Source organism: Mustela nivalis, assembly GCF_964662115.1.
Source record: "Mustela nivalis genome assembly, chromosome: 15".
In the NCBI taxonomy this organism is placed as follows: Eukaryota; Metazoa; Chordata; class Mammalia; order Carnivora; family Mustelidae; genus Mustela; species Mustela nivalis.
In genome coordinates, this window is record NC_139034.1 from 12,590,773 (window position 1) to 12,617,024 (window position 26,252).

The 26,252-nt window shown below is 39.7% G+C and overlaps 1 protein-coding gene across 3 annotated transcripts in view; it reads right to left on the reverse strand.

The window, feature by feature from the left end:
• USP12 (ubiquitin specific peptidase 12) overlaps positions 1 to 26,252 on the reverse strand; it is a 102,530-nt gene that overhangs the window by 32,109 nt on the left and 44,169 nt on the right. The window contains exons 2-4 of one of the 3 annotated variants that reach the window (XM_082700741.1): positions 18,327 to 18,401; positions 15,461 to 15,541; positions 3,165 to 3,378 (exon numbers count right to left, since the gene is read on the reverse strand). In XM_082700741.1, coding sequence (XP_082556867.1) covers positions 3,165 to 3,378; positions 15,461 to 15,541; positions 18,327 to 18,329 — 298 coding nt within the window. In that variant the 5' untranslated portion in view covers positions 18,330 to 18,401. The remainder of the gene's footprint in view (positions 1 to 3,164; positions 3,379 to 15,460; positions 15,542 to 18,326; positions 18,402 to 26,252) is intronic. The other 2 variants (XM_082700740.1, XM_082700742.1) reach the window with 2 other exon arrangements.

The following is a 26,252-nucleotide window of genomic DNA, read 5'->3' on the forward strand; positions in this document are numbered from 1 at the left end:
AAGTTCTATGCTATGATTAGGGAACATGAATTAAAATTTTGAAAGCAAAAATCCATTACTGAAATTAAAACAGTTTCTTCCCAAGTAATATCGAAATGATTAGCTATATAAAGTATCAGTGGTTAACACAATATGAAGCTAATATCGACTGCAAGTACAAAACATGACGTGTTTATTTACAGCATACCATGGAAGAAAACTGGTTTAAGAACAACAATCCAACAGTGAAAGTTAGTGGAAATTCTGAAATGGACAATATCCATTTTCGCCAGAGATTTAAACAAAAACAAACAAACAAACAAACAAAAACCCCAGCAAACATAAGGTCAGAAGGAGAGTTAAGCATGGATAGTCCATTAAATGCTCTTTATCTTGTATACTCTCATCTACAAAATTATCAGGAAAAAAATCAAAAGGCAAAACTGTACTTCATACAAATGCCAGCAACATCAAATAATAAACATGCTTTTTTATTAAATACTGTTTCTGAGGTATAGAAAAATGAAAAAAAACTATGAGAGGATAAGTTTGGAATATTCACTCTGGAATCAATTTCATCAAACAAAAGAAGTCTACTGTAAAATGTACTCTGCCTAAACATTTAAAAAATTTTCAGAAAATACTGAATTATTAAAAAAATAATAAACACTGCAAAAACATTCCAGCTTTGACAAGCAAACGTATAAAGCCACAGAAACACAACTTTCAAAACACAGTAACTTGAGCTCTGTGTGCAGCGTGACTTACTGTAAATTTAAAAAGCCACTGCTCACTTCAGGACCATAGGCATGTACGTCCACCCAAACTCCCCTGTTGGAACCCTAACCCCCAATGTGCCGCTCTTTGGAAGTGGGGCCTGGGTAGAACTTTTAGGTTTTTAAGACTGGGATTAGTGTCCTTTTAGGAGGAGACATGAGCAAGTTTGCTTCTCTCTCTTCACCATGCAAGGCACGGCAAGAAGGCAACCATGTGTAACCAGGAAAACAGCCCGCAGCAGACGCTGAAGCTGCCGGCATGTTACTCCGGAATGTCTCAGCCTCCAGAACTGCAAGAAACCCCAGGCTATGGTACTTTTGTTACAGCAGCCCAAACTAAGAGCACATACAATAGATTAAAGAATAGGGTCGAGGGACCTCGGTGGCTCAGCGGGTTAAAGCCTCTGCCTTCGGGATCAGGTTATGATGCCAGGGTCCTGGGATCAAGCCCTGCACCAGGCTTTCTGCTCAGTGGGGAGCCTGCTTCCTCCTCTCTCTTTGCCTGTGTCTCTGCCTACTTGTGATCTCTGTCAAATAAATAAATAAAATCTTAAAAAAAAAAAAAAGAATAGGTTCAAAGGGCGCCTGGGTGCCTCAGCTGGTTAAGCATCCAACCCTTGATTTTGGCTCAGGTCGTGATCTCAGGGTCGAGAGACCAGGCTCTGCTTCTGAGCCCAGCGCCCAGCTCCACGCTCAGCAGAAATTCTACTTGAAATTCTCTCTCTTTCTCTGCCCCTTCCTGCCCTCAAATAAATCAATCTTAAAAAAATAATAATAATAAGGTCAAGAAAAATGCACTATTCACTGAAAAAGAAAATACTGTGTATTCTGTGTTTCATGTTTCTGATGCTGACCATTTCTAAAATACTAACAAAATCACCAAGAAAGATAGCATGTTAAAATACCATGTACATCAATTTTCTACCAAGACAAAATCCCTGAAGTTTCATACCAATACAGACAAAATGACTTAAGGGACTTGAATCACTCAGCCAAACTCGAACAGAGCTGTATTTGGTGTTCTTAAAAACAGAAGATACTACACAGATTTCTAACTTAAGGAAATGTTTGGCTTTCATAGGGAAAACACAAAAAGATTTGTTTTTGTGAATGAATGATCAACTGCTTTGTATCTGTTTACAGAGGAAATGAACAAAATCTTTTAACAGGTGAATCAGATTCAGGAATAATAGCCTACTGCCATGTTATCTCAGTGTCTTCTTACACAGGAAACTGGATATGACCCAGGCTTATCTCAATTCATGGAATAATGAACAGTGTCCACGCAGTTAAGGACAGCATTATTCAATGGTGTGTTGGGTAACCAATCTTAAAGACGTTTCAAATCTTATTTCTGTGGGCATCTTTTGATAATAAATCAAACTAAAAATACCACTCAATTTTATTTCCAGAATGATTAAACTGGCTACATCAAACAAAACCCAGAATTCTACATGTGATTTAAATCCTGCTTGAGGGGAGCCTGGGTGGCTCAGTGGGTTAAAGCCTCCCTTCGGCTCAGGTTGTAATCCCAGGGTTCTGGGATCGAGTCCCGCATTAGCCTCTCTGCTTGGCAGGGAGGCTGTGTCCTCCTCTCTCTGACTGCCTCTCCTGCCTACTTGTGATCTCTGTCAAAAAAATACATAAAATCTTAAAAAACAAAAACAAAAACATAAAAACTGATGCCAATTTTTTAAAAAATAAATAAATAAATCCTACTTGAATTTTATGAGGTAACATAACACAGCAGACAGAGTATGAGACTTAGATGTCAGAAACGTGAGGGACAAATCTAAAAGAAAAACACTGAAGAGAGAAAAGAGAAGACAGGCTTAATCAGTAACTATTTTAAAAAGGGGTTGAGTGGAGTTAAAACCACCTACACCTACCCTAAGCCAAAAAGTTTCTGGGAAGCTTTTTAGCCTCTATTCCTTGCAGGGCTAAAGTGGGAGAGATCACATGCTCTCTAAATCAGGGTAGTGTAAAGATCCAATGGCTTAACAGACATGAAACAGACATGAAGCAGACATGAAAGAGACATGAAACTACAAAAACAACAGATAATGGGAAGAAGACCCAACTTTATTCTCCATAGAAGAGCCAAGCAGGCAAAAATAAATAAAAAAAAAAATAAAATAAAAAATTTATCATTTCTCATTTCCTGGCATACAGAATGTAATCTTTGTAGAACATACTTCCAACATTAATCATACCTCATATTAATTACTGTGTGATTACCTCCCTCACTGAACTAGCACTTCCTTCAAAACAGGAACGTCAGCTTTGGTTTTTCCATGGCTAACGTACGTTCAGTCTTAGATGATGCTCAGTCAGTGCCTGCTGAACTGTGGTGTGCTATTATTTACCCTTTCTGGTACGTAAGAATACATTCAGAAGTAGAAGAGTTACCATTTTCCTTCCGTAATCTTGTTATGAACTTCTTAGGAGGAATCACCCCAACCTTCTTCTTCTGAGTGGCTATGCTGTGGAAGAGGTCTGCTAGGCAGGTAAGAAGGTTCTCCTTCTTCCTAGGTTGACTCTTGTATGCTAGAACTTTTTCCCGAAATGGACGACAAAAATAAAGTGCTTGAAGAACTGAGTTACAGTAGCAGGTATTCCCAAACTAGAATAGGAAAAAAAAAAATCTTGTTAAACTAGGGGCAACACATTTTCAAGAGAACGAATTTCCATGTATAGTTACAAAAACAGAGAGAAAATAGGGAATTTATGGTCCTCATAAATTAAAAGGTATCTGAGAGTAGAAATAAGTATTCTGACTGCTAATCTGCCATTTAAACATTAAACGGATGCTCCAGGCATTGGTTTCAGGTTAAAACAGAAGGAAAATATATGCAATAAATTTGGCCTTCATGAAAACTAATTTAAAAAACTATACAGTTTAAACAGTAAGAGTAATTAAAAGGCTTAGACTTCTTTATAATTCTTTTTTCAATTCCCATTGTTACATTGTAGATATTAAGCATTTCATATATTATACATTTTAAAATATAACTCTCAAAAATTCTTTTGAAAAAACACAAAAGTGAGGTTTTCTATCAGATTCTTTTTTTTTTTTTTAAAGAGAGAGGGAGGGAAACAAATCATGATTCTTTTTTTTTTTTTTTAAGATTTTTATTTATTTATTTGATAGAGAGAGATCACAAGTAGGCAGAGAGGCAGGCAGAGAGAGAGGGGGAAGCAGGATCCCCGCTGAGCGGAGAGCCGGATGTGGGGCTGGATCCCAGGACCCTGAGATCATGACCTGAGCTGAAGGCAGAGGCTTAAACCACTGAGCTACCCAGACGCCCCTCTATCAGATTCTTAAGTGCCATCAAAAAATAAAAACAAAGGGTCCCTGGGTGGCTCAGTTGGATAAGCATCTGCCTCCGGCTCAGTTAATGATCCCAGGGTTCTAGCACTGAGCCCTGCATCAGGCTTCCCTGCTCAGTGGGGAGTGTGCTCCTTCCTCTCCTCCTGACCCTCCCCGTAACTCCCCCCCGCCACCCACCACTCATGTTTACTCTCTCTCCAATGAATAAATTTAAAAAATCTAAAAAATATTAATAATAAAAAGCAAAATAAAATGAGATCCTCTGAAATGTTAGATTAAAAATTTTCAAGGGCACCTGGGTGGCTCAGTCGGTTAAGTGTCTGCCTTCTGCTCAGGACATGATCCTGGGGTCCTGGGATCAAGCCCCACATTAGGCTCCCTGCCAAGCGGGGAGTTTTTTCTCCCTCTGCTCCTACCATCCATCCCCCCACACTGTGTTTTCTCTCAAGTAAATGAATAAATAAATAAAAATCTTAAAAACACCACCAACAACTTTTCAGTATGCTAGCACAACCACCACTGAAATGCTGGGATACCGAGATACCTGCACATCACTCTTGATATATTACAAACGGACTTCAGGTGCATTGAATCCTCCACATGAACCGACTTCTTACCAGCCGTGTGTAACTACAGCCTACTGAACTTTAACGTCCTCCTCTTTAATAATGGGGGGAAATAATCCTACCTTAGGAGACAATGACACACAATTTGATCAACATTCATTGTCTTCCTTTTTCCTTCCCACTAACAGACACTGGTTCCCAAAGCGAGCTGACAAAACACCCGTAAGTTGATTGATGAGGACGTGGGGAGACTTTGAAAGTGTAAGAAGAGGGAAGAGGACACTTCTCAAAGCACTATCAGGCAGTGAGGTCACATCCTCACTAACCTAAAAAGCCTAGGCAGAGGAGACTGTTTTAAGGGGCAGTGTCAAGGTGCCTGGGTGGCTCTGACGGTTAAGCACCAGACTCTTGGTTTCTGCTCAGGAGCTGATCTCATCATGGTATCAGGCTGTGGGATCGAGCCCCAATTCAGGTTCTGTGCCCAGCGGAGAATCTGCTGGAGATTCTCTCTCCCAGTGCCTTACCCAACCCAAACTTGCACACACACTTTCTCTCTAAAAATATGTGGTTTTTTTTAAGGGTAATGTCAAACACATTTGTTTGACATGTACATTTGCATGTACATTTGCTTATATTTAAAAACCAGGAAGGATAAATTAAAAACTAATAAAAATGGTTATAGAGAAAGAGGAAGAGTAGAGAGGAATCAAAGTACCTTTTTAAAAATATTTACTTTGCACTGATCTTTTTTTAAACTAAATTAAATCGAAAATATCTCAGAGGAAAAAGAGAAATTCCTAAAGCTGAAAAGAAACATAGATAGATCAGTGACACCTAAATGTTTATCCAGTCCGTGGGAGAACTACACAAAAAATTAGTTCAAGCAACTTTAAAACATGGAGTTTTTACTATCCATGCGTATTGAAATAGTCTAAGAATAAAAAGAAGAAATCTTTGTTTAAATAATTTCTTTTTTTAAGATTTTATTTCATTTATTTGGCAGAGATCGCAAGTAGACAGAGAGGATAGAAGGGGAGGGGAAAGGCTCCCCACTGAGCAGAGAGCCTGATGCAGGGCTTGATCCCAGGACCCTGAGATCATGACCTGAGCCAAAGGCAGAGGCTTAAACCCACTAAGCCACCCAGATGCCCCTTAAATTGGAATTTAAAGTATTAGTATAAACTCGTGTTTGTGTGTGTGTGTGTGTGTGTGTGTTTTCAACTTCTATCCACTGAAAGGCCTAGCAGCAACAAGTTTCCCTGGCACACAGATTGTCGTCTTTAAAAACCTTTTTCCCACAAAAAGGAACTAGGATGTCTTAGAGATATGGCTACACTAGGTCTGGGACAGGAAATATACAAATGTAGATCAGCCTGGACTTTATTTTGTACCAATTCAAGAGCCAAATTTCATTCAAAAGAAATACTGCAATTGATAAAAAGCACATTAATCATATAAATATTTATGAATTAATAATGATATTTTATAAAACCTTTCATTAGACTCCATGGATGCTGTAAACTCATATATAAAAGGAGAACATCAAAGTTTTATCTTGTTCCCTCCCTCCTGGGTGGCTCAGTGGGTTAAGCCACTGCCTTCGGCTCGGGTCATGATCTCGGGGTCCTGGGATCGAGTCCCATATCGGGCTCTCTGCTCAGCAGGGAGCCTGCTTCCTCTTCTCTCTCTCTCTCTGTCTCTGCCTGCCTCTCTGCCTACTTGTGGTCTCTGTCTGTCAAATAAAATAAAATCTTTAAAAGAAAATAAAAATAAAAATAAAAATGAACAGCCAAACCTTTGTCTCTTGCAGAAATATGTAGCAACTCTTAGGAAGAATTCCTGTCTTAAAAAACAAAAGTACTACATTTTTTTAAACTACTAAATTTTAATCACATGTCTAGACCTATCTACCAATTTACAAGATATTTAAGGAACAGAGAAATGAGTTAAACAATACTACAAAAAAAAAAAAAAAAAAAAAAAAGAATAGAACACGAGGCCCAATGAGAATGTATGATTTTTACATTCCTATTGGTGGTCAGAGCCAAGAAGTGGTTTCCATAAAAACAAGTGCTTTAAAGGCTTTCTAGGTAAATGCTAAAAGAAGTAGATGAAAAGGAGATGATGCATTGGTACTACTGATAAATGTAACTCTGGATATACTTTAATAAAGCCTATCCGGGGGCTAAGTACACCTGCAGTAGAATCTACAATATTACTGAGATTAATTTACCAATTATTCAGTATTAATTAGTCTGAAAAATACTAGTATTTGTATCACAGTCTAATGAAGCTAATGACCAACAAACTATGCCTCTGCCATCGGAGAGAAGAGTCACTCTCCATCACTGGACAAAGAATACGCAACAGGGATTTGAATCACTTCCACAGAACAGGTAAAAGCAAAAGACAGCGTTTCGCAGTATATTAAAAAAATTTATAATAAAGGTTGACCAAATTATAAAAAAAGAAGCAAATGGAATGATAAGCTAAGGAACCAGAGAGAGTCTATTCTTTTGTACAGAATGCTGGGAGGTAGACTCCTGCTCATCTTCTGAACATAAGGCAATGAGTAACATTATAATCAGTTCTCTGGGGTCTTCTCGTATGGTCTTGCACTGATCTTCATCAATCCCATTAAAGAAAAATCAAAGCATGGGGCGCCTGGGTGGCTCGGTGGGTTAGGCCGCTGCCTTCGGCTCAGATCATGATCTCAGGGTCCTGGGATCAAGTCCCACATCGGGCTCTCTGCTCAGCAGGGAGCCTGCTTCCTCCTCTCTCTCTCTGCCTGCCTCTCTACCTACTTGTGATCTCTCTCTGTCAAATAAATAAATAAAATCTTAAAAAAAAAAAAAAGAAAAGAAAAATCAAAGCTTGAAACTACTACAATTTCTCAAGAACAAGCAGTAACTTTCGATCTTATTCATAACTCTGAAAATTTGTCTTCCGCTTCCCTGACAGTAACTTTCCTCCAAGTTCCTAAAACCTAAAAATGTATCTCTCTAGTGTGTAGCTTTCATGCAAAAGATTGTCTACAATGATTTCCCCCCACACTCCTGTTTCTGAATGCTCGATTTCCACAAAAGACATTGCTTTAAGGGTTGAAACCTACCCTATGTCTTCTCAGCTTGTTTTGATGATCAAAGGTATAACCAGATTCAAAATAAAGGGAAGCAAATTTTAAAAGCCACCACTCTCCTCAGGGTCTGAGCATTAATTTTTTCAGTTGCTTACTGAACACAATGACATCCTCTACTGCCTTTTGCTCCTAGTTTTAAGATAAATGCCCCCTCCACAAATCTTTATGATAGCCCCATCACTAAGATTATCTAGAAAACACTTCCCTAATAAATACAAATAAAAAATTATATGCTTCATCATACACATGAAAATACACTTTTATAAAATGTAAATTTATATACATAAAAATATACGTTACATACAGTCAGCCTTTCAACAGTGCAGGAGGTAGGGTGCTAAACCCTCACATAGCCAAAAATCTGTGTGTAACTTTCAACTTCCCAAAAACTTCACTAATAACAGACTACTGCTTACCAGAAGCCTCACCTATAACAATTAATTAACACACATTTTGTATGTTATGTGTATTATATATAATAAAGTAAGCTAGAGAAAAGAAAATGCTATCAAGAAAATCATAAAAGAAAATACAATACTATACTGTGTACCAAAAAAAAAAGCAAACTGCACATAGATGGACCTAGACAGCTCAAACCTGTGTGGTTCAACAGTCAACTGTGTAACAAATGTGACTGAGACAAAGTAAATATGTAAAATTTTTCTTATTTACATTAATTTTGTTTTCACTAAGAATTATTAATATTTAAGTGACAGCAATGAAACAAAGTGCACCATGTGATAAACTGTGGGCTATAGATTTTAATATTCGATTGCAGGTCTGAGTTTACGTTCAGTTATTTCTGAATGTGGCTTTAATGGCAATCAAAGATAGATACACAGATGCATAGACAGGAACAAGGGGGAAAGTTTCCTTTACGGCCTTACTGTATTTTTGAAATTAAATTCTCCATCCTATCTACTAAATTTGTTTGAATTCACTGGAGTGATCATCGGCCTTGAAAGCAGCACCGCTCAGCATCGAAGCGAACAGGCTCTGAAAGCAAACTGTCTAGGTCCAAGTATGCTTCTGCTCTCTGACCTCTGGAAACTGCCATGCCACTCCGCTTATCCGCGTCCTCGGCTGTAAACGGGGTTTGTAACACAGGGCCCACCTTCTAAAATCTTGAAAAGAACTAAAATAATAATCCACCTTCAGCACTAACAACAGTTCCCTGGCCTTCATCACGGCACTGTTATTTTTGAAACTATCTTTTTAAGTCATTAGACCATTTTGAAAAATTAAGATTAACAGAAATTAAATCATATCATCTCTAAATCTACCTTGAAATTGTACTAGTTTATAAACATATAAATGAATAAGAGACAGTTACACTGTCAACTCTTTGGTGCTATGGAACCGGACGTGACATAGGACCACTTCACACATGGATAGAGTGTGGATACTAGTAACAAACATTTAATAAGAATTAATAAGACTGGGGCCCCTGGGTGGCTCAGTCAATTGAGCATCTGACTATTGATTTCAGTTGGAGTCATGATCTCAAGAGCCCCGGGATGGAGTTCCACATCCCACGCCACCCTCCGGACTCCACCCTCCGCGGGCTCCACACACAGCGGGAAGTCCCTCTACCTCTGCCACCCCCCACCTACCTCTCTCCAGCCCTGGTTGGGTGCACACACTCTCTCTCCATAAAATGAATAAAAGAATCTTTAAAAACAAGAATTAGTAAGGCTTCACTCTCATTTTTAGATAAAAATAAACATTAGTGATTCTGTAGTTCTTTCCACAGCCCAATCGTTCATCTTACGTATATCATTTGGAGACTACTGGTGTTTACCACCATTATGTTAACAGTATCGCCTAAAAAAAAAAAGTTTTAAAATGTTTAAATGCTCCACTGTCCCCCGTGCTGGAGGCTGGTGACGATGATGCCTATCATCTTCTGAGGATATGAACATCCCCTTCTAAGGAAAGACCCTCTTCCCCTACTACAGTTTGTTTAGGTGGCCCTGTTTTTGAACACTGTACCAACATGCCCCTACTCACCAGTCTCACCACAGCCAAGTGGACCAGATCTAAAAGTGTCCTTCCGTGTGCTAGTGGAAATGCATTCCTCACCACATACCCCTGAACTCCGCTGTCCCACCCTTTCTTACAGAAAATAACTTCTCTACATAAATTCTGCAAGGTTGTCAATCACAAACCCTTTCACAGACCCTGCCACAGGGCTGGACACTTGATCCAATCTCAGCAGAGGACTTGGGACACAGCTGTTCTCTCGGATCTAATGTAAACATTCTCTGGGATCTCTGATAATCTAACCCTCAAGTAGCCTATGGCCATTGGGTGGAGAGAAACAAAATGACAATCAATTCAAACAAAAACAGAACCAAGACGTTTGCGTAATCAACTTTATTCTTTAGGATGTCCTTTTATAACCCGCAAATGGAAAGAAAGTTTCATTTTTATTTGTCGCTGTTCTTCACAATGCTCCTGTCCCCTGGACCAATTCGAACCAATGACCACTAGCGATTCAGGTCTAAAAAGCCTTTTGTAAGTTGGTCTAGGAATCCAACTGTTATTTCCTAACAAAGATCTTAGGGAAAAGCACCTTCCACTGTAACCTCACAAATACATTTGCTGACACGACATGTCTGTTGGCTCCTACTGTATTAGAAAATTAATACAGAACCATATCATAAAACAATGAGAAAAGACTATTTAAAAAGGTAGACTGTACCAAAGTAGAAAAGAGATACTACTAACTGAAATCACCCCTTTTCTATCTACATACAAAAAGAAGTACTCACTAGCTAAAAGATACAAGGGGAAAAAGGCAATCTGGTTCATTGGATCAAAACAATTCATTTTCAAAGAAGTTAGCTGACCCTATAAAGGTGACATTTAAGCAGGATATTCTGCTGCAACAGAAAGCTTTCAAAAGGCTACCCTGCCTACTCAAGATAGTTTCTGAACCCCCACTCCACAGTAGAATTCCTCCTGCTTTCTAATAACATCAGAAATATTAAAGCATTCACAAGAATTAAACCAACAGGAAATCCCCACTCAATGTATTTTGCAAAGTACAGTGACATACATCAGAATACTAAGAATGAACTGCCATCAAAGCGATCCTCTGTGAAAATATTCTTCCAAAAAAAGATAACTGCAACTGAAAGTAATGGAAAATAGGTTATAGTAACAATATTGAAAGTAACCCCCATGTTGAATTTTCTGCCAGTTAATTAAACTGCGGTTATTTTTCTTCTGTCCATTAAAAAAAAAAAAAGTCTGATTTTCTAAGTGCCCAAATATTTATGTACTATTTCCCAAAGGCAAGTGGTAGTGAATGACTGTGCCACTCGCCAGTCACAAAAAGGCTCCAAAAAGGCAGTTCTGATAGAAACTCTTCTCCGTGTAAGCTTTTTGTTAGAAGCAATTAAAATGAACCTTGAAAATGCATACTTAGCTAAGAGTATACTGATAAAAGAAAGAAAATACATGTGTGCCTCATTTTAACAATATTCAATTGTTGGAAAAGATAAACCAAAGATCTTAAAGCAGTTACATTCCAGTGCTGTTTCAACACTAACTACCTTGTAGACAGGTACAGCGAGGGAAAAAAAGTCACAACGTTACCTCTGAATTAAATAAGCTACCCTCTCCTACCCTCCACCCACAAAGCTCCACCCTTCATTTTTAAGGGACTCCTATAGTGTGATTAACTCCAAAATTTTCTTAAAAAGGAAGAAGGCGCGGGGGCAGGGGGGGGGGGGTGGACAGAGAAAGAGTGATGATATTTTAAGAGCTGCAAAAAAGGACCTATAGTTAACAGTATAGAAGACAGTCGGAAGGTAGCCTGAAAGTTTAAATCACAGAGTTAAACACTATACTAGTTCTGCTGCATCTACTCTGACCACCAATTAATTTCTCAATATAATTCAGGTGTTCATCAATCTTTTATACTTGGAGCGCTGGCTACCTCAGAGATCCCAATTTTTCATAATAACTAGGCACAGAGATCAGAAACTACATTTCTACCCATTAGATGAGTCTCTGGAAGGCATAAAAGACAAAGCTTCCTCTAAAGATCTCTTACTAACTCCACTCCCTCCTGCTTCTCTTAGGTGTTACTCAGTTAGTCAGTTTCAGGGAGAAGCACAAATACCACCCTCTTAATTTGCATTGATTGATCCATGGAGAATAATAAAAATAAAACCTTCTTAGAAATCCTTTTTTTTTTTTTACACAGCTGACACAGAGCAATATATCAGAGAAAAAACAGCATAACAAAAAAATAGACTAATTTCAGAACTCATTTTATAATAAATTTTCTCAAGGATGTTGTTTTAGTTGTTCTGAGTCTATCTACAGAAAAAGTTACAGTCAGACACAAAACGGAGAGACTGAAATATTTAAACTGGAGAGGATTAAAGGTAAAACAGCCTTCAATATATAAAACATTCCTCTGCTGAAGAAATTGGGTTCTTCTGAGACACAATTCAAGACATACACTGACATAAAAACGTGAACCAAATCTGGGTGGGAGCCGTAGGGAAGGAGTTCATGGGAGTGGAGCAGCTAGGGTGCTGCCCTTGCCAGAATTGCCAGAATGTACACCAGGCTTCCAATCACCAGACACCTCTGCTCATAAGCACGGATGCTTCAGATGTGAGAAGAGGCCCAGATCGTGTTAAACCAGGGAAATTAAATAGTCAACTCCCCACCTTCCCCACAAAATCCCCAATAATATGACAGTAAAAGAAGATAATAAGCAAAAACCCAAAAGGCCAAGAAAAAGGGGGAGGGGTCCAGCTTCCCCTAAAAACACGGTCTGGTCAGAAGTCTTTTAAAAGGACCATTTAGACCCCTAGATGACACTTAACCTTTCTTTCAACTGCAGATTTAGTCTCCTCAGAAGCTGCACAGAAGAATCCGGTTCAAAAGCCCTTAAGGACAGCAGAGGACAGCAGTGAGGCACCAAACAGAAAACAGAGGGCTCAACAAAACCCTGAACTAAGCTACCTCTGACAGAAACTGAAAGTCCCTCAGCACCAAGTAAGAGTCCCAGAGGAAATGCTCCAGCCATTGGAATGGGAGGTGGGGGGATGCAGCCATTTCTAACACCTGCCTGCCAAGGGTCACCCTAGAGGAAACCACAGCAGACAAGCTCCACCCATAGTACTCCAAGTCCCAATCAGCTTTTCAGAATCTCACTTGTATGTGTGAATGAAATTTAAGGAAAGTTTCCATTAGAAAAGACGGAGTTTAAAACAGTGGGGGGGAGAGAGAGGACCTCCAAACAATCTAGTAAGCATAAGAAAACCTCACCAACAAAAATTATAAATAATATCTTGGGGAAAATAACAGATTATTGCCTCCATAAAACAACGTAAAAAAAATTAAGGTAACACTCTACGAAATAAAAAGTGCAATGAACTGGACCAAAAAGGGCAATAGTCCAAAATGTAGAATAATATCAGATGATCAAAAAATGGAAGAAAAAGGAGGGAAAACAGAGAATCAATCTGCATTTCAATATGCAACTAAGACTAATATGAAAAAAGAACAAAGAGATTACACTGATTGGAAGCAATTATCCAAATACTGGTATCAGAAATATTCTAGAACTGAGGAAAATGAAACATGTCTAAATGGGCTGATAAACAGCCAACAATAGCAGGAGACACGAAGGACTGCATCATGGGGCCTTGGGGTCTAAATGGTCCACAACAACAGCGGGAGGCACGAAGACGCATCATGAAATTTCAGAACACTGGCTATCCATTCACATTCTGAAAGGAAAGGCTCCCAGAACATCTTTGTAAGGGGCAAAAACCACACGCAGAAGAGATGAAGAATCAGAAGGGCATCAGTCCTGCCGATGTCAACGGAAGCCAGAAGTCCAGAGTAACCCCCTTACAATTCTAAAGGAAGGTTGTAACTTAGGATCTCCATCTAGTTTTGACAATAACCAAAACATTCTTAAATACACAAGATCTTAAAGTCACCTCCTGTGCACACTCCCTAAAGAAGCTACTACAGGGGGTGCCTGGGTGGCTCAGTGGGTTGGGGCCTCTGCCTTCGGCTCAGATCATGATCCCAGGGTCGTGGGATCGAGCCCCACGTCGGGCTCTCCGCTCAGCAGGGACCCTGATTCCCTTCCTCTCTCTCTGCCTGCTTCTCTGCCTACTTGTGATCTTCGTCTGTCAAATGAATAAATAAAATCTTTAAAAAAAAAAAAAAAGAAGAAGAAGAAGAAGAAGAAGCTACTACAGAACACGTTCCACAAAGCAGGGAAAAACCCAAGCAGAAGAGGGGATCCAGGGAAGGAGAGAAGCGAAGGGCTGTCCGGGGTAACGGTAAAAGGAAGCAGAGGCCACACGGCAGGATGACAGGGCTCCAGAGGGATGTTAACATTCTGGGGCTGACACAGTGCAAACTGGTACTGAGGAAGTCTTTTTGCATTTGTTAGTGCTGCTGAAGACTTGGAATAAATGAAAATTAAGGATGAAATTTAACGAAAATGAATAAATGAAAATTAAGGATGTGGAAAACTAAAGCAGTGGTGAATTCCACGCCAGAGCATGGGCAGGGACGGTGCTAGAAGAGGGCTAAGTCTCTGACCTACCAACAGGACGTCAGTGAACGGGTCTGTTTGTTTTTAAGATTTATTTATTTGACAGAGAGACAGTGAGAAAGAGAACATAAGCAGGGGGAGTGGGAGAAGGAGAAACAGGCTTCCTGCCAAGCAGGGTGCCTGATTTGGGGCTCGATCCCAGGACACGGAGATCACAACCTGAGCCAAAGGCAGATGCTTAATGACCCAGGCGCCCCAATGGACTGATTCTAATAGCAGCATAGGCACGTGATCTAGAACACAGGGGTAGATTCCAGGGGAAATGGCCAGGCTCCTCTGGGGAGAGGGCACTGTGGAGTGGGGACTGCTGATTCTGTCACAAGCTTCACACCCATGAGAGGACTCCCAAAGGAAAAGGAAACACCCACACCACTTAAACTGCTTGCTTCAAATCACACAAGAAATCCACCTCACACATCACAATTACATACTAGTGTTTAGTAACACACAGGTGTGTTCAATGGAACTTTCTTTGTCACCCGTATTACTCTCTCTCTCTATAGCGTAGAACACTCACCATGGACCCACCTAATAGTACCCTACAACACAGATTTGTGGTGTGTGCTGATGATTCAGAAAAGGGTTAAAAATTCTAAAAGAAAGTTCTTCCAAAGTTTTAATAATACATAATTACTAGAATTACCTCCACAAGCCTGGGGAATGTACCCTTTACTTGTATTTTGCCCTTCTAGATCTATACTAAACACTGCCAGAAGTTGACAAATACTTTACAGACACAGGGAGGCATTTACAAAAGTTTATTATACCTGTACATTTGGACCACTTTTATTTAGGTATTTAAAGGATTCTCAAAGAATCAAGAGATCATTTGGTGTAAAATTCTGACACAAAATAGGAAAAATTGAAAAACCATTTAAAACTCTTATGACCTTGGACAACTTTGTTTCCCTTTCATTAAAAAGGGAATTTCAAATAAAGTTTCTTGGCCTTAAGCCTAGTGAGGCAAATAAACAATTTACCTTTAATAAATGATGAGATGCATGCATTATCTTAAAAACTATTTCCAAACGTACTGGTGAAGACTAAGTATCAACGGGTACTTACATTGACTAATCCAAAATAGTGCTCATTGACTGGAAACTGTTCTGGACCAATCTCTTTCTCTAATGCCGAGGCATTGGCGCCCTTAAAAAAAACAAAAACAAAAGCAGAGATCTTAGTATCTGTAGTATTAAGTTTTCACAGTTATAGAGGCATTACAGAGGAATCCTTTAAAAACGATGTTCCCTTTGACTCCCTAACATTACTGGAAAATAAAGGATGATAGTGAAGAGTAAAGGATTTTAATAATATGACTAAAAACTAGTTCGCAAGAGCTTCCTCAGAAAACCAAAGCATGGATCAAGAAATTCTATTTGTAATGTGTTACTATTTTCTGGGTAATGCATTAAAGACCCTGCTGTACCATGTGCTCTAAGAGGAGAGCTGAAAACCAAATATGCAGATATGCAATAACCTAACGATTCTTTGAAGCGATATACCTGAAAATCCCCCCACGGATCCCAAACGACAAGAACGTTGTGTGAAATGGCACTGATGAATGTGCAACTGCCAACCATCCTATTACGCAGCAGAGTCAGAATCATGGAACTAGATTTACATACAAAAGCACGACCATTTCTCAAAAAGATAACGTTAAAGAAAAAAATGAGATTAACACGTGTATAAAAAATAGGAGATGGCAAATGGGCTGAAGAACAGACATGAAACATACTCGAGTGGGTGCTGAAAGAGGACTAGGACATGGCATTGAGGGTGAGGGATTAAAAAGGGAAAAAATAAAATGAAATGCAACAAAAAAAAGGGCCCTGTACCCAGACAACAATTGAGTGTCACAGTCTCAGGAATATGACTGACTCAACTCTGTGCACTGGGGTCCCTGAAAAAAAGCGGGGGGAGGCCGGGAGCACGGTGTCCCTGTGTGGTGGCACATGCCACTGAGCGGACTCCAAACATAGCCGGAAGGGAATCGACAGCAATACTGAAAACCCAACTCTAGATATGGTTACTTGAAAAGTACCAAGAAAACATACCACCACCTACATAAAACTGATATGGTAGGACTCACAAAATACCTGAACACCACTTGGCAAAGTCACACACAAGACAACATACGCGCTATGCCTCCTCAGAGGCGCTGACTAGAGGCTAACGCTACCTCTGTGCCCAGAAGCCCATCCCTGTTGTTTCCTGACTGAGCTCCGCTCCTGGACTTGGGAAGCCCAACCTCTGTTAGACGACACATCCTCAACTTCCTGATTGCAAGTACTGATTAAACAGACCTGGTGGACTGGTGGTCAAATTCTACCAAAACAAGACATTTCCTTTACCATCTTCCTGCCCTCCAGCACTTGTATATAAACACGACAGTGCTATTATTTTTTTTTTAATTTAGGACTTATTTTAGGCTTTCTGCAAAACCTTCATATAATCGCTAGTTTGCAGATACCATTTGTTTCTAATCTGGCCATCCACTGTTTCAGAACAACATCAAATTCAAATATTTCAGCAGCTACAAGATCTACTGAACAAATCTGTCTTGGTGCGAATGTTGGAAGCCCCTCTCCCCATCTCCGCCAGCACAAGTTATCAGGTCATAAAATTTCCTCAAATATGTTGAAAAATATCCATAAGCCCGGATGTTTACCACCTACTCTAAAAACTAATACTAGTTTATTCAAATAAGTATAACCCCTTCCCCACAAAACAGAAGGGCAGGGGAGAAGGCAGGGGAAGGAGGAAAAAGAAGAAAGGTTCTATTACCCAAAATACAACCTTATTACATCTTTTTATGTGGAACAGTAAAATGCCAGTACATGTAACTCAGGAAAGCATTTCTGGCCCTTAGGATGAACACAGTAACACATGAACATTGTCTCTCCGATGTAATGCCAATCACACACCGCAGACCGGGTATTCTAACCATGCCAGAGGATCCACTTATTCCCGCCCCTCCATCACAGATTTTCATGCCTGCTTAGAAAATCCTCCAGCTGTCCTGCATCCTCAAAGTAAGTCTCACTATGGATCAAGTTATTAGCTTCTCTGCACCTCGGTTTCCTTAACTACAAAAGGTAAATGTCACCAACTACTTCAGAGGATAGCTACAAGGAAAGGAATTTAAACCTCTATAAAAGCATCCAGCGGCGTCCCATAAATATTGGTTCCCTTCTTTGCCTTCCCTTCAAATTCAAGGTGGGGGAAGAAAGCTACTCTCATTAGCCAGTAATGTTAATAAATATCTGCTCCATGCAACAGAGAAGAAAACAAGTCAGAGGAAAAATGAGATAGCTTTAAAAATAATAATAATAATAAGGTATTATGAAAAAAATGGATTTCCTCACTCAGGCCAATTCCACCAAGCGGCTCAGAGGTACAGTCACTGTAGTCTCCAGAGGCTGACAATAAAGCAAAACCACAATCCAATCAGAGATCTGGGAAGAGGAGGCTAAGTGTGATAAAATGGAAACAGCCATACACCATAGCCATTGAACCTTTCTGGATTTATGAAGCTTCGTTTGCAAAATTAAAGGGTCCATCTCCTCACTGATTTTCAAAAACCCCAGCCCCCAGGTTATCTGTTGGGTGCTCAAGTAAGCCTTTACCCAAATTAAAGTTTTCACAGCTAAGCCTGTTTAGAAAATTAAGACTAGGTAATTTCCAACTCAACATTCTACCATTACCAATCACTTTTACCAACATTTCTGAGAACATTTACTATACCAGCACAAAACTCCACGGAGGGCCAAGCCAACCAATAATACATGCCAAACAACACAGTTCAGAAGAGAAAGATCAGAGCGACAGATTGAATAGGGGGAGCAGATCCAAATGGAAAGTTCAAAGAGAGAATGGAATTTACTTTACGACAGTTCTAAATTAAAGGACAGCATAGTAACATATACCTTACCATGATAATGATGCTGTATAATGCAGATTCTGTGACTGTGCAGGATAGTCTTTGGGCATGAACTCAAGATCTTCTCTGCAGAAACAATGAGAGCACAAATTTCTACCTCTAGCTGAATGCTAACTACAAATGCACAGAGGAGACGAAGTAATTCGGTTTCTGATGACTGTTTTTCAACACTAGAGTTTGGTATAGCTGGGGAGAAAGAGCCACCAAGCCAAATGTTTGCTGTAGAATTTTTAGTATCTTCAAAAGAGTTCTCAATGTCATCCCTTGAGGATGTTGTTGAAGGTTGACAAACCCTATCGTGTCAAATAATGGTCAACCAGCAACCTCAAGGTTTAAACTGAACCTAGAACAAGTCAATATTCAATAATAATGGCTCTGAACAATTCTCCATCCTTACAACACTTGAGAAATATGATCCCACTACAATTAACAGTGGTTTATTGCGTCAGTGTTGCTTTGCCAGAATAAAGGAAAGAAATGTTGGCATGCTCAGATTAAAATTTCTGCTCTAAAGCTTTCATAGGTAACAGGATTCTTCTTATTGTATGAGTACATGACACACAGAGAAGGAAGAAGACATTCTTTTCTGATTGTTTTCTCCATTTTTGTAACTTACACAAAAGATTACTTTAGAGTCAGTACCTATTACTACAGAATTCATCATAAAGAAGCAATGATGTATCCATGACTCTCCTGATGAGAACAATGAGGTGGATGAATTTTAGTATTAAAAAATTAGTAATTTAGGGGTGCCTGGGTGGCTCAGTGGGTTAAAGCCTCTGCGTTCGGCTCAGGTCGTGATCCCAGGGTCCTGGGATCGAGCCCGGCATCGGGCTCTCTGCTCGGCAGACAGCCTGCTTCCTCCACTCTCTCTCTCTGCCTGCTTCTCTGCCTGCTCGTGATCTCTGTCTTTCAAATAAATAAATAAAATTTAAAAAAAAAATTAAAAAAAATTAGTGATTTACTGAGCCGGTGAGAAAATGAGGAATCCACAGAGAACAAAAAACAAAATGATGGGAGAACCCTGGGAGACAGGCCAAATGCCAAAGAGAGATTTTACAGTGAGGGTATGTGTCAACATTAGTGACCTTTATACTCTTTTCTGACAGCTGAATGAAAGAGAGTGCAGGGAAACCTAAAACTTGGGATGACAGGAAGGCCAACAAAAGACCTGAGGGTGACACTAAGATTCTAAAAGGGCTGATATTCATGTCAGGGGGAGCAAAAAATAATCCTGTACCACAAAAGGCAGCAAGTGAACATGCATGACACATGCTTGGGACTGGGGGTAAAAGATAGCTTCCAAAAATTCATAACCCCAAGTTGACCCTCATGAAAGACTGTAACCCAAATCCACACAAGCTGTATGATCTTAAACCAAACCACTCAAGCAGATAGTGTAATTCAAAGAGACCCTGAGTTGATGGTGCCCTCTTCACCTGGCAACCAACAGGATTACAAAATCACTAGGGGAGCTGAAGTTAATCCACCCCACAAAAAATTCCCACAAATAAAACTCCAAGAGATTTGAGTTCACAATCAAAACTCATACACACATACACAAAACAAGAAAATAAAGCGCTATGAATAAAAGCCAGCAGAAACACAGACAGCAAAATTAGACTCTCAAAATACTAAATACCAGAATATTTCAGACAGGATACAAAACAAATGCTTAATATGTGCCAAGAAATAACAATTGCTTGATTATAAGAACAGAGATGAGACTCAAGGCTGATGCAGGTTTTTTTTTAAAAGAACTGAATCAAACTTATAAATATAGGGGCACCTGGGTGGCTCAGTGGGTTAAGGCCTCTGCCTTCAGCTCAGGTCATGATCTCAGGGTCCTGGGATGGAGCCCAGCATCAGGCTCTCTGCTCAGCAGGGGGCCTGCTTCCCTTCCTCTCTCTGCCTGCCTCTCTGCCAACTTGTGATCTCTGTCAGTCAAATAAATAAATAAATAAAATCCTTAAAAAAAAATAAAAACTTCTAAATATAAAGGCTACAATAATTGAAACTAAAAACTCAATAGTAACTATAGAAGGCAGTAAAAAAACTGGAATTTGGGGAGAAGGACAGATGAACAGGCAGAGCACAGAGGATTTTTAGGGCACTGACAATATTCTGTATAATACTGTAATGATGACTAGGTCATTATACGTTTCTTTAGGCTGTATACAAAAAGTAAACAGTATCATAAACTTGGACTTGAGGTGATCACGATGTTTCAGTGCAGTTCATCAGTTATGTCAAAAAGTACCAGTCTGGCGGGGGACGCTGATAATGACGGAGGCTACGCACACGTGGAGCAGAGCTTTACGGAAAATCCCTGTACTACCCCCCATCCAGGTTAATAGTAATTAATATTTTTTCTTTTTCTTAAATGGGGCCCGAAGTGGGGCTTGAACTCATGACACTGAGATCAAGACCTGAACTGAGACTTAAGAGTTGGGACACCTATCTGACAAAGCCACCCAGGCTCCCTGGGTAGTATTTTTTAGTCAATATTCCTGTCAATATAATGCTAGAAATTCAAACTAACATTTTTATTAAAAACAGGAAATGTTGTTTTACAGAAAATATTTCATGGAAGAATGGGTTGGATCAGTTGGGGAGCTGCTGCAGCAAGACCATGGTACACTATTATGGCACTGATCTAGGAAAGGTACAGACTTGGGTCTCTCTGGTCCCGGCCTTCTCACTAACTAGCTCAAACAATTTGAGGCAAAATGCTTCTCTCTCTGGAAAGACCTCAAAATCTACAGTACCTCCCATCCCCATGTGTCTAGCAATGTGTGAATCTATTGGTTCTTCTGATCTCATGAAGACATTAAGGAAAAAAGTATGGAGAGTCTATTAAAGACCAAATATCAAGTTCTGAAGAAAAGGTAGGATATATTATTACATCCCCAGAAACAGTCATCCAATCCAAGAATTTGCAGGTCGTGGAGTAAGTGTCTCCTTCGAACTGCCTACTATGAATTCTTAGAAAGCTAAGCAATGTTTCTTTTTCATGCCAAAAAATAACCATCCAAGTAAAAGAAGAGTAAGTTCTATAAGGCTGCCTTTGATCTATCATTCTGAAGATACCACCTGCAAGAAGGAAAAAACAAATGAACCCGGGGGGAGGCTGTTTCTGGTTAAATAATTTTTACATGGTCAATCGCACCCTCTCTGACCACCGTCCACTCCGCCATTATGAGAAAGACACAAGACAACACATTATTACATTTGAGCAAGAAATTAAAAAACAGCAAATTGTAAAAAGATGAATATCTACTACCTAGAAAATATACTTATCAAGATTACTTCTTTTATACTAAACAGTTGCAGTGAACAATTAGTTCCCAGACAACTTTCTGTTTAAAACAAGTATGATAAAATCCATTTTTCCGGGCACCTGGGTGGCTCAGTGGGTTAAGCCACTGCCTTCAGCTCAGGTCATGATCTCAGGGTCCTGGGATCGAGTCCCGCATCGGGCTCTCTGCTCAGCAGGGAGCCTGCTTCCCTCTCTCTCTCTCTGCCTGCCTCTCCATCTACTTGTGATTTCTCTCTGTCAAATAAATAAATAAAATCTTTAAAAAAAAAAAATCCATTTTTCCCACTCTTCTGTTTCAAATCATATCTTTGAATCCAGTGTTTATCATTCCGAGTGTAACACTGGAGGGTCACACCAGGTCAGTACCCAAAGGAGAACTGCCAAAACAGGCAGGAAAGGCTTCCCAAAGAGGAGACAATCAAGTGACCTTGGTAAAACTAGGAAAAATTCTAAAGGCACAGGAAGAGCCCATATGAGGATATGAACACAAAGAGACAAAGCGAATTTGAGCAGTGAAAGGATGAATCCAAAATAGAGATGATAGAAGAAGCAAATATTTTAACCCAGAGAATGGAAAAGAACGGAAGGCAAAAAGCCCACACCTATTCTCCTGGAAGATACTGTGTCCCTGAAACTGTATCAGCGACAACAAAAATCTGTATTAAAAAATATTTTTCTTGAACAGGCATCATAAAAATCATCTCAAAACAGTCTTTCATAAAGGTGAAATTCACCAAATATCTGAGTATCTACTTTCTCCCCAGTCCTGTGCAAAAAGTGGTAGAACATGACTGTCAAATTGTAATACCCATTTAGTGGACAGTGAAATAGTGTCTCTACCATTTGGATCTACCATTTGCTTTTTCAGTAAAACAGAAGAGGTCATTGTATATCTCTTTATGAGTGAACAATGGTGTGTGAAACTTTTATTCCAATCATTAAGTGCGTGTATATTAGATCTAACTGTAAAACCTATTTCCACTGTGAGTTAATTTTTTTAATCTTTTTGAAGATTTTATTTATTTATTTGAGAAAGAGAGCAGAAAGGAAGAGAGAGGGAGAAGCAGACTCCCTGCTCAGCAGGGAGCCTGATGTGTGGCTCAATCCCAGGACCCTGGGATCATGACCCAAGTAGAAAGCAGATGCTTAACTGACTGAGCCACCCAGGCACCCCTCCCTTGTGAGTTTAAATAAAAGAAGTTTTGATATATACAGTGCTACCAAAGATTTAAAATGGTAAGAAAGAATTGTGAAGTCATGATCCAACTGAGGAGTATACAATGAATAAAAACTGGTTTTTCGTGAAACCAGATAGAAAATGATTGAAAATAAATTTAAAGTTACAGAGGGGAAAACAAATGTCAAATTATGTTAGTATGCAGTATGTACTATAGGCTATCAGGACAGGAATGACTCTGGGAGCTGCAGAACTGGGGAAAGGCTTCATAAACAGATGTAACTAAAAGAGCCAAGCCTTGGGGGCGCCTGGGTGGCTCAGTGGGTTAAAGCCTCTGCCTTCGGCTCAGGTCATGATCCCAGGGTCCTGGGATCGAGCCCCAAGTCAGGCTCTCTGCTCAGCAGGGAGCCTGCTTCCTCCTCTCTCTGACTGCCTCTCTGCCTACTTGTGATCTCTGTCTGTCAAATAAATAAATAAAATCTTTAAAAAAAAAAAAAAAAAAAAGAGCCAAGCCTTGAATTTTCCTTCAGAGGTACTTCGATTCTAGCTTTACAGGCTGGTGAAACAAGAGCCCAGAGAATATGAGTAGACCCTTAACCATTCCAAATGCTGGCTGTGCCATGGACTGAGTAATGGCCTGTAAGCAGGAGGCCTGCCTTCCTGGCCTAGTAGGAGCTAAGCACAGCATCACCGTCCAGAATCACTCTGCCTTGCTTTTCTCATCAGCAAGGTAAGAGAGACCAGATTTATGGCATCTACTGTGAATCTAAAATGTTATAATTCTAAGACAGCAGCAACATGGATTCACAATCACGGTGTGAACTTAAGGCAATATAGTTCACACCCTTGTGCTCCAATTTCCAAATGTGGAAAACAGGGCAGACGAAAAAACCCATACTTATTATGGCCTGTTTCTAAAAAATGTATAGAATATTTAGAACAATGTCTGGCACAGTAGGCACTAAACCAATAGTTTCTTTACTCCTTCTTAGTCCCAACTTCAGATCAACCCCCCAAGAGACTAACATTGCCAAAATAACTGGAAAGTATCTGGACACTCCACACTGGTGCACCATCATTCTAAGAATCTTGGTCTAGGACCTCTACAGTGGCCTCCTCTGGTTTTAACTCGGCCATCAAAGAGAAAACATGCTCCACAGAAAGTACATGGGCTTCTTAAGATTGGGCCAGGCCCAAGAGTGGCAAGGCCCCCTCGAAGCAGGTCACAGAGGGTGGCAAGTACTATCTGAGAATCCGAGATCAGCACAAAGCAAAGCCAACCCTGGCAAGATATCACATGGTATAAATGGTGCACACAGAGAGGGTGGGATGGTCTCCAACACAAATGGAGAACTCAAAACACCTTCGTATCTCCAAACTACTATACAACCAATTATCAACCTCTGGAAATCAATCACACTCCCGAAGGGCTCTGGCCTCTGTTACCATCACAGATCTTCTGAAAGCCCTCTTTGTAAGTCCCAGTTCCATGGAGAAGGAGAAGCCATATAAACTTTTTACCCAATGGTGCATATGTGCATGTTCACATGTACCTCCAACTTCCCTCTACCTTCCACAGCACCCCAAAAATCTTCAACCCAGCAGGGAAGACTTCTGGCAAGTTTTCAAAGTTTTCAAGAATATAGTACTTTTCAGAAGAAATTAAAGCAGCTTACTCCCTTCGTCAGCAGCCGCCACAGGGGCATATACATGACATGTAAGTTACACAGGTAACATTCTCCATCGAAGCAACTACAGAAAATTCAATTCTATGATTATCACTGACCAAATGACTGCAAATTTCAATTTACTCAGACCTGCACTTATATAATCCTTTCCACCTAACAGTAATATATACACAAACACACTATGTAAGTGACCGAAGCTAGGCAGGTTACATCTCTGAAACATTATAATTCAATGATAAATGACCAAACCAAAAACATCAGACAAGTGATTTTCACCTCCAGAAGTTCACATATCCATTAGAAACTCAATATTCCTATTAGATGTTAAAAGCTATGATCTCTGTATTACTTGATCTAACATCTTCAGTTAAATGATTAGCGATATATTTCACAAATAAATGTGTTATTTGTAGAGAATATTGATATGTAGAGAATAAAATAAGATTCAGATTCACTTTTAAATCTTTTAAATCAGTCAAAGAATGAGAAAGTAATAACACTGACTTGGTGCCAAAAACAACAACAACAAAAATCCCCGTCTTTAATCTCTTAAGTGTTCACGAGACAATGAGTTACTGAAAACTTAATTCACCTCTGTCAGTAAGTTATGATGGTGACACTGGGCTTAGCACAAATTACTCTGCCAAGCCTCCAGTCAGCTTAACAAGAACATCAAAAAGAAAGTTCTCCAATATGACCAAGCTTCATATAATGGCATGCTTAATTTGAGTGAGTACACTGAATTTTACAAGTCCTATTTATATCAATACCAAAAAAACTTTCCTGAGAAAATTATACAACACTCTCACGTACAGATACACATTTAAAACATAACCATACCTGAATTCCCTTAATGGTACCTTACTTATGACAAAAAAGGTTAAGATTTGGTTTTTAAAGCCTCTCTGTGGAGATTCACCTACTCTGGTCAAACAAATAACAAGAAATGTGACATTACTTTAAGCTCTACCATATTCTTTTTTACCAAATAATAGAACAGAATATTTTGCTCTATATAAAATAAGGAGCCCTGGACTGGTACTAGGCCAACTTTGGACACGTGACTAGGATAACTGATTGTATGATAACGCTCAATCAGAAAATACATGTTCAGTTCTTATCCACTTACAAAAACGTGAACACTTTCATTTTTACAAATAATGACCTATTTGTAAAGCCTGTCACATTCCCATGACAAAAATCACTATATAGAGACAAGGTATTATTAAATTGAAGGGAAATAAAAATTATTTCCTGAGTTACTGTTACTACAACAGAGTTCATACTCCAGATTCTAGAGGCTAAATGTACTCCTGCTCACTCTAATAAAAAGTTAAAATGTCATCAAACTTAAATAGTTTTCTCAAACACAGACATGAACTGACTGCAGCTGCCACCACAGCATGTCCAAAATATAACCACGGGTGATGTGACATCACAGAAAATTGAAGCTCCAGGGATCAATACCTCCACAAAATCATGGAAACCCATGAGAATCAACTATTTCAGAGCATTTGCACCAACCAGGGGTGTGGCTGCTGAAGACAGAGGATACTCAACCCAGGTCAGAGAGTAGAGTGCATGAACCAGCAAACAGCCCCGTCCCTCTGACTCACAGCCCAGGCAGGCATAGGGCCCATGTGCCTCGAGTGCTGGCTGATGCCAGGGTGGGCAATGGGGACCTTGCCCTGCTAACATTAGGGTTATGTATCTTATCATACTGGAGGCAGCCT